Source organism: Grammomys surdaster, unplaced genomic scaffold (assembly GCF_004785775.1).
Source record: "Grammomys surdaster isolate TR1022 unplaced genomic scaffold, NIH_TR_1.0 130, whole genome shotgun sequence".
Classification (NCBI taxonomy): Eukaryota; Metazoa; Chordata; class Mammalia; order Rodentia; family Muridae; genus Grammomys; species Grammomys surdaster.
This window is the reverse complement of record NW_021604588.1, coordinates 14,466,251-14,475,725: the sequence shown is the minus strand read 5'-3', so window position 1 is coordinate 14,475,725 and position 9,475 is coordinate 14,466,251. Positions and strand designations below refer to the sequence as shown.

The window sequence follows — 9,475 nt, the reverse complement described above, 5'->3', positions numbered from 1 at the left end:
TCAAGAATATAACAATTAATCTTTCCTATTTATTCAAAATCAAGTAGTAAAGGTACTCAAAGGATATTAAAACACTCGTGAATAGAGAGTTCTATGTATTCTTTGTTACCTATAATGTCAGCAAACCACAAATGGCTCACCGATGAGATGAACTAGTGATTTCTCTCATGAGATGTTCGGCAAGTGTATAATCATATTCCTCTACGTTTACGCCTTTGGATTTATTATCCTATATTGAGTCCTCAAAATGAGTAAATTAAAGATTTAAATTGGACGCCCTTAACAATGTCTATACATCCATTCGCGTCCCCGCCCTCAGGCTTTCATGAACCCTAAGTAAAATGATGTAATGCTTATCAGCGACATTGTTACTATTACTCCTAGATTCCCTATAATGACTTTGATTAATTTGAGAACACATTCTCTATCCCTTGTTACTCTCTGAGCCTAACAGAAGGGGCTAGAAACCGTCTGTCTGCTCGCTAACTGGGAAGCTGAAGACAAATTTCCAAAGTCTAGGACAACTGAGTAAACACCTCCTGGAGCTCCTCCCCTAGCTGCTGCGCTTCCTGGTCCGGCGGAGTCGCGGTTCCGACTAGAAACTAACACTCTGAAGAATGGTTCCGCTGACCTGGAGCCCGGCTTGCTGCGCCACTCGTTAAGTCCCACCCATCGTGGGTCTTCTGAGCCTTCCAGGCATCCGTCGCGAAGGAAGCGCGCTGTACGGAAAGGGGCGGGCCTCGCATAGAAAGGCGGCTGGTTTGAAAAGTGACAACGGTCCGTGGTTTTTGGTTGGTCGCTCGCTTGGTAGCTGCTCTTCCGTGAGCGGCTGGGACTCCCGGTGAGTTGGAGCAGCGGGCGGGCGCGGGAGGACCCAGTGCAGGCCAAGGGTCGGGGCACCTAGGTTCGCTAACTTGTGTATTGATTTGAGACAGGGTCTCATCTATCCTGGGTTGGTCTCGAACTGTCTATGTTCCCGAGGCTAGTCTTGAACTCCTAATCCTTCTGGTTTCATCTCCTAAGTGTTGACATTACAGGCGTGAGCCACAAGAGTAGTGTCTGACTTGTTTGGTTATGATTGCTTGCCGATTTTTTTTCCTGTATCTCTATTGCGCCACCGTCTCTTGATTAAATCAAGAACCATTTATCATAATCCAAAAGTCATGGAGCTGAATGTACTCTACTCTACATAGGTGTAACACAAAGCCCTCCCCGTATTTTCAAGGAACGTTTTATCTAATTAATCAGAATTGGGAATTGCTTGCTTAATTTTGCATTGCAAAACCGGTTTTATATAATGTCAGTTGTGCTGTGCTTAGCATTGAAGTGTTACAAATAAAGGAGAAGTGGGGGCTCCTAGAGGTAATTGTCCTATTTGAACTAACATGTCAGAGAGCCGTTTTACTGTATATAAAGTATATAGTAAATCTACTTAGATGGCCTCTTCCTCTGTCTATATACACAGCACACACACTAGTTAGAACTGAAATTGCACTATTAAAATGAACACAATTTGCTTCTGAGAAGAGGGCACTATTTCTTCTAAGTGCAGGTGTGAGCCTCTGGGTAGCTTTAGGTTGGGAAACTCGTCCTCAGAAATTCCCAGGCAGGTGTAACAAAACATCGGATGTTTGGGAGAAGCCTTAGAAGACATTAACATGGACCAGAAAGAGCATGAAGTTATTAAAGGCTTTGGAAACTTAAGTGGAAAAGGTTGGGATTTGTGTAGTAGGTAAGCCCTTTGTATGTTTGTAAGGGTTTGATGTTTTACAAGGATTAGCCTGACAGTAGTGTATATAACATCAGCAGAGAGATGTGTGTGATTATGATTCTATAGACACACTTTTTCTGTTGTTATCTACCTCTAATCTAGATGTAGCTTGTTTTTTTCAAGTAACCCCTTTGTAATGTTCTTAAAAACAGTTTCAAAAACTGAGATGCAAATGGAAAATATTGAATGCTTTATTTACTTTTTTCTCCTCTGAAAGCTTGACGTTTAAGAAATAGTTGACCTGAGAATATTGAACAAAAAAGCCCAGATTAAATCAATCATACCTACATGATAAAACTTGTGAAAGAAAGAAAGAACGGACCCTAAAGGGCTGTTTTTGAGGAACTCTGGGATAGCTAGACACCTTGTGGTTCCTATAGGTTGCAAGTCCCTCCATCATTCGTGACCCTGGTTGTCTCTTCATCTGGTGTTCATCCTTCATAATATCTTCTGTAGGAAACCAGTAGGTATTCCCTTATGGCTGAGCTTCTCTAGCAGATGAATCAAGTCTAAGGAGGGCATGGTAGGAACTGTGGAATGTAGTAGGCAGGCTGTCAGAAGCGTAAGTAAAGCAACCTGTGAGCATCCTGTCAAATGGGAGCAGGATGAGGATTAAAGCCTCAGCCTGTGGGTGCTGACACTGACCTGGAGGTAGTGTTAGAACGTAATGCTCAGACACCTCGTGCTGTCTACTGCATAATTCTTGCCAGAAACCACTCCCATTTTAGGTACAAACTATACTAATTTTGATTGGCATGCGTAGGAAAAGGTGTATTCATCTCTCTTACAAATGGTAAGGTCTCCAAAAATAGTGTCATAAAGGACTGGCCCCATGTTTTGAAGCATTGAATCTTTTAATAGAGGAGCTCAGAAGGGACATCACTGCTTTCTTCACATTACTTTTGAAAGCAGTCTCCTGTAAGTAGGGATTTGATGTTCTGTTCAGTTGCTGGGACGAAAAATAGATCAGTAGTGTGGGCACTGCAGCATTTCTCAGTGGTGTAGGGAAGCGTCTTCTAAGTATTAGAGCCATACTAGAGTAGAAAGAAATGGTCTTTAGGGTTCCTGGATCTGTGGTGTTTTGAAGGGTTCAAACAGGATCAGGGCATTAGCTGATCGTGGTGGCATTTTCCGTTTATTGGGAGGATAGGCAAGCGCTCTGCTGGAGCTTCTTTTTAGGCATACTCGTTCTAAGAAACAGTGAGAGCCTAAAGTAGACTTCTGAACTCGTAAGCCATAAGGATGTCAGTGTGTTTGCAGAACTGCTGGGTCTCTGTTCACACTGGGAAGTAGTGGCCTTTTGGACAGGCAGCGCTGCAGTGAGAGGCCACCAGCCATTCTGGGGAATTTGGCAGAATGCCTCACCTCTAGCCATTGGGCTTTTGTCCTGACAACTAAAACTGTCTCTAAGCATTGATGGCTGTGTCCTGAGGTGTGTAAAGGAGATGGAATTATGACTATGGTACTGTTTTAAGAGGACACCAGTGGGAATAATCTATTATCTGCACACATGAGGACAAATGGGCTTTTGCTGTTTTATGTGTTAAGTTTTTGCTCTGCTGAAAGGGATTTCTGCTTTAAATTAAGGCTGCCCTCTCCCACTCTTTGTCTACCTCTTCCTCTCCTTTTTCCCCCAGCTCTCTCTCCTGCTTGAATCTTCAATTGTATTAGCCATCTAATACGATGTGTATATCAGTCATCTAATACGAATAGTGTATGTTGCGGATATCAGTGCAATCAAATAAAATCCAATTTTATTTTTTACCTTGTGTTAGTATTGCCTGTATCTAGCTTTTGCTGATACTGCCTGCCTTGAGCTTTGAGAAATAGTTCTTAGCTAAGAATGTTAAATGCCCTGATCCTTATATACAAAGAGAACAGTATAATTTTTCTATTGTATGTCAACTCAAAGCCTCTATCCCTTATGGAAGAAAACATGAGGAGAATTCACAGAAAATGGCTGTTACTTTGTTATAAAAGTTATTTCAGGATAAGATACCATCTTTATTTCATTGTGTGTTTGTGTATGTGTATGAATAAAATTCATCTTTTTTTGTTTGGTTTTGAGACAGACGACAGTGTCATGTAGTCCCAGCTGGCCTAGAATTTTACATATGATTATTACCTTGAATTTCCGACCCTCCTACTTCTACATCCTAAGTGTTGGGATCACTGGTGTGCATTTCCATGCCTGGCTTAAAATTCCTTACCTTGCTCAGATATTTAATGATAACACTACTATGAACAGTACAGCCATATCTTGTTCATTTTTTTTCTCTTAAGTATGAGTTTCCAGATAATAAGAACTATTGATTGTGTATGTTCTTATCTTTATTTTTATCTTCTTTATTTTTTATTTCTTTCTTCTTTTGTCTAGGAGGAGACTCCCATAATGGAAACGTTGTCATTCCCCAGATACAACGTAGCTGAGATTGTAGTTCATATTCGCAATAAATTATTAACAGGAGCAGATGGCAAAAACCTATCGAAGAGCGATTTTCTTCCAAATCCGAAGGTAAAATGTGCTTGTCTTTGCATGTGGTTACTGATACTGAAGAAAAGTACACTACTAAGTGTGTAGTATGGGAAGAGAGGCATGTGCCCTCATTTGTTGCAAGCCAGTCATTTTTAATCTAGGAAAAAAATCTCTCACCTGGTATAATTTTAAAATAACATTAAGTTTATATGTGAGGTACCTTCTACATTCCCGTTGGGAACTCAGTTCTTTAATATAGTTGTTTCCTTAAAGAATAAAAAAAGGCTTTAAACCATAGATATATTAAAGTATATTAAATTTTTTATTATTGCTGGAGTGGTGGTATGAGGGTATCATTTATTGGGGAGCTTGACAGGATTTATTCCAAATGGTTTCCCACACAACACATGCATGCTTACAGTCTTCTTTGGAAGTGTGTAGATTAATTTTCTTACATTATGCCCCAGGTGGGAATTGACTTATTTTGACAGGTGTTATTCTTTATATGTTTGGTTATTAAATGCAAAAATGAGCTATTTATGTGTCATAGCAAAATCCCAAAGTCTCCCTCCAGTTTCCTATGTTGGCCTTGAAGTTATAAAGTAGGAAGATTCCTTTTATATATAATACAGAATGCAAGCGCTGTTTATCTCAGAGCATGTCAGGTCTTTACAATGGAAGGAATGGCCTCAGAGTAGACGTTAGACTTATACGGTGAATCATACAGTGCTAGGGACCATTACCACATTGTCAGTGTATCTCAGGCCTTTCTGTTTACCCAATAAGCTTGAGTTCAGATCAGACAACTTCTTGGGCCAGCATTTGAGATCTACTGACTCAGAAGATAAGGTTTTAAAATCAAGTTATTTCTCCATTAATTTTATAGTCAATATTCCAAGTGTTGCAACTAATCTGAAATCGGAGATGACCTTCCACCTATAGCAGCATCAGGGTAGTCCCCATGATCTTTCTTTAAAAAATAAAGATAAAATCCTGAGTGTTCCAGCATTTCCATATTCCTGACAGAGTTCTGGAAGATTCATGTGTCTCCCTGCCTGGGGTGGCTGGATTGATTGTGTTGGATTTTGATAGACTAATTCTTACTCAGAAGTAACCATTTCCCTTGGTTAGTCACTACATATGAACAAACTGATATGTACCACAAGGTGCCGTAACATTTGGAGAAATTATAAAGTATTTTGAGGGAAGGTAGGTGATTTTTTTCCCGCGTTCTTTATATTACATTCACTGACTGTAGCATTGGATGGTGGCGAGGGTCATGACAGGTCTCTGCATAAGACCTTGACAGTTGTTCTTCTGTTATAGCCTGAAGTCTTGTACATGATTTACATGAGAGCCTTACAGCTAGTGTATGGAGTCCGGCTGGAGCACTTCTACATGGTGAGTTAAGAAGTCAAACACAGGTTTGCTTGTGTTGTTACAGCAGTTCTATGCACAGTGCACGATGCCCAAAAGGTTGAGAGTTGCTTGACTTTATTTCCAACACATCTAAAATTGATCTTACTTACAAAGGACTTTTAGGCAAAGAGTATCATACATGAGAATCTTTAGTAAGATAGAAACTAATGAAAGACCGAACAACACTTGGGAATTATGGATTATATACAGTGTGTTTGCAGATATGTAGGTCTGCTTCAGAGACTTTAATAAACACCTGCCAAGACTTCAGAAACAAAAATTTTTTTTTTGTAGGACAGTCTCTAAGATTAAAATGGAAGATAGGCAGTAAGATTAATGTAATTGAAATGAGGCAAACCAGATAGTTCTAGTAAGGAATACCATTTTTCTTGGTTGATTATGTTTGTGATGAAATTATCAAGTCATTGTCTGAGGATCCATGAAGATATAATATCTGTAGGATACCAGTGGTATCTTTTTTCCTTTTCTTATTTATTTATTTATTTATTTATTTATTGCTGTTTTGTTAGGCTAGGCTGTCCGTGAACTCAATATCTTCCTTTGGATTATTATAGATACCACCTACCACTCTTGGCTTGTGGTTAGATGTTCTTAAAGATCAAAGAGTTTGCCCTCTGATTACTGTGGAACTTTGCAAGGTTTTAGTTTTTACAAAATGAGGTGTCCCTTGTCCCTCTGAAGCAGATCATAAAGGTCAAAACAGCAAAATAGAGCATTAGGCCTGATGTTATTTCCAATCATTTAAAAATCTTTGTTTATTAAGTGCTCATCTGGAACTAACATCATATATTACTGCTGACTCTAGCTGTGGACTTCGAATCGTCTTGTTTCCAGATTTCGTGATAATGAATTAATATCCTTTGATCCTATCCTGTGATTAAGTTTTCTTATAGCTCAAGGTGCTTCTCATCTTGTCTGACTGACTTGCGACTTAGATTTCATGATTTATCTCATTCAGATGCCGATGAACATAGAAGTCACGTATCCACATATAATGGAGGGCTTCTTACCAGTCAGCAATTTGTTCTTTTACCTGTGAGTAAGGGTGACTCTTTTCATTTTCCATACTAACACTTCTCAGGGTGCTCTGACATGAGGTTTAAAATGCCCTAAGTCTGCAATTGTTAGCTTTGTGTTCTTGAAGAGTCTTAGTGTCATCTAGAATACGTACTGCTGGGTAGAGTCTATGACTGCCTTGATCCTGCATGACTATTGGTGTAACATGTAGGAAGAAGTAGGCATGAATGCTAATGCACTATAGAAGCAGATGTCAGCGCTGCAGGACTGTGCACTGGAGTAGGCTTTCCTTTTACTTGGTCCTAGAACACAGAGAAATAGCTTCAAAAATATGTTTGAAAATAAGATGTTTGAATTCATGAATTCATGGACTTTAGTATCTAACGTCCCTGCTCTCCTCTGTTCTGCATCCTTAAGAGATTCGTTTATGCCCATTTGCCGGGTGAATGACTTTGAGATTGCCGACATTATCTATCCAAGTAAGTACATTTCAGATCCTTTACTTTGCCCTTTTCCCTTTCTTCCAATAAATATAAAAGAAAATTATATTAAATGCTTCGAAAAATTTGGAAGATTGCTTTCCATCTGTGTTGATACTGCCATACCAAATATGATGGATGCTCTTAAGACTCAATGGACTTTGTCTAAGAAATGTGCCAAGCACCAGCCCCACTAAGGGACACGGTGTGTAAGGAGGACAGCTATTTCCTGTCTGCCTGGGGAAGGTGGGGTTCTCATGAGAAGCAGAGTGCTTATAGTGGGCAGACTGAGCTATTTTCCACAGAAGGCTAAGACTATAGAGAAGGCTGAGCTAAGGCTGAAGTGTGCAGAGCCCCACTGGAGGTCTAAGTGCTGCTTATTAAAAGATGTGAGCAGAGGTAAGAAGAGAAAGGGCAAGGTGGTCCAGTTCCAAGCGCATTTTGTTATGAAGACAATACAGTCGCAAGGTCACATTTAAAAACTGCGAGTCCAGATGATGTGCAGGTGCAATGTTGAATCGTGAGTGAATCTGGCCAAAATTATCAAATTAGCAATTACTCTTTACCATGGAAAGCTTCTTTTGAACCATTGGTAGTATGTTGCTGTAATTGTATATAACATTTCCACAAGTTGCAGAAGTTTCCTATGTCCCTTTGCAGTCAGTCCCCTATGGGCACCATTCTGTGACAACACTGATGCATGTCTTCTATCACTTTGGCTTTTCATCAGATCTAGCATAATAAAGTCATATAGTACAATCTTTTCTGTCTGGCTTCTTTAAACAGTGCTTTTGAAATTTATTCTTATTAACTAAATTTATTAGTCCTGTTTTTTCTTTTGCTGTATTCTTATGTAAGTGTATGGCACAATTTATTTATCATAGGCATTTGAATTGTTTTTGCTGTTTGGCCAGTACTGGCAAAGAAAGCAACTGTGAATATTCATATTTCTAGGTCTGTTTGGGTGTAATTTCATGTCTCTGTGTAAAAGCTGAGGAGTAGAGATGGTGGTTTGTATGATAAGTGCATGCCTAGCTTTTTAAGAAATTACAAAACTCTTTTCCAAAGTGGCTGTGTCCCCAACAGCAGTATATAGTAGTTTCCATGGTGCCGGGTCCACCTTGGCTTGAGCAGTGTTTTAACTTTCCCCATTCTGCAGGGTGTGTAGTGGTTTTAGTTTATAGTTCCGTGATGACTAATACAACTAAGCATAAGTTCATATACTTATTTACGATGATATATCTTTTTTGGTATAGTTATTTTGGAGTGTTTAGCTCATTTGTGTTAAATGTTACTGATATGATTGGGCTTAAATTTACCATTAATTTATTCTTTCTTACAATATTTTATCGATTTCTACTTTATTCATTTTGCCTTATTTTGGCTACTGGATTTTTTTTTAAAAAAGCAGCTTTGAAAAAAGATTTACTTATTTTTATGTGTGTCAGTATGTGAGTCTTTTGCCTTTGTGTATTCTATATACCGTGTGTGTGCATAATGCCCCTGTAGGCCAGGAGAAGTTGTTGGATCCCTGGAGCTGGAGTTACATGTGGTTGGGAGTACCACACAGGTGTTGGGAACCTAACTCGGGTCCTCTGCAAGAGCAGCAAGTGCACTTAGCCTCTGAGCCATCTCTGTGGCTGGTTTTGTAGTCAGGGTCTTACTGTGTATCCCAGGCTCACCCAGAAATTGAAATCCTCTGGCCTCAGTACCTTGATTGTTGGATTCCTAGTGTGTCCGGCCATGTCTGCTTCACATTCAGTGTTAAGATCTAATTTTCTTAAGTATGGCGGTCTAGGTTGGCAGCTTTCTAGAGCCTGAAAGGTGTGCTAACATTGTTGAAGACAGTATCGACAAGGAAGACCAGTAATAAAAACCCTTGATACAGGAAGGGAAAAATTTATTGCTGCATTATATTCTGCCTCCCTTATTTCTGAAAAGAAACCCACTCTCATGCTTTATCTTTATTCCATTTAGTGTATCTGTTTTATTTTCTTGTCTTTGCTTTAAATTTTATTATGACTTCTTTGCTACTTGAATGTACTGTGGGCTTCTGAGGAATTTTTGTCATTGTTAGTTTTCCATACCGTTTATGGTTTTTATAAGATCAGGACATTACTTTCCTGTCAGATAAAAGTAGTTAGTGTTCCTCCTTTTTGTGGGATTTCATCATAGACTTGGGGTACTTTTGATAGGCCTCCGCTCACAGGTAGCTGGGCTGCTCCCCCTGCTGGCCTCTGCTCACAGGGGGCTGCCCTGCTCCCCCTGCTGGCCTCTGCTCACAGGGGGCTG

At 39.7% G+C, this 9,475-nt stretch overlaps 1 protein-coding gene across 1 annotated transcript in view; it reads left to right on the top strand.

Moving 5' to 3' along the window:
- Positions 1–755: 755 nt before the first annotated feature.
- Nuf2 (NUF2 component of NDC80 kinetochore complex) overlaps positions 756–9,475 on the top strand; it is a 26,809-nt gene continuing 18,089 nt past the window's right edge. Inside the window, exons 1-5 of the mRNA XM_028761032.1 lie at positions 756–841; positions 4,149–4,286; positions 5,574–5,648; positions 6,646–6,722; positions 7,122–7,183. Of these exons, the coding sequence (XP_028616865.1) occupies positions 4,164–4,286; positions 5,574–5,648; positions 6,646–6,722; positions 7,122–7,183 (337 nt within the window). The 5' untranslated portion in view covers positions 756–841; positions 4,149–4,163. The remainder of the gene's footprint in view (positions 842–4,148; positions 4,287–5,573; positions 5,649–6,645; positions 6,723–7,121; positions 7,184–9,475) is intronic.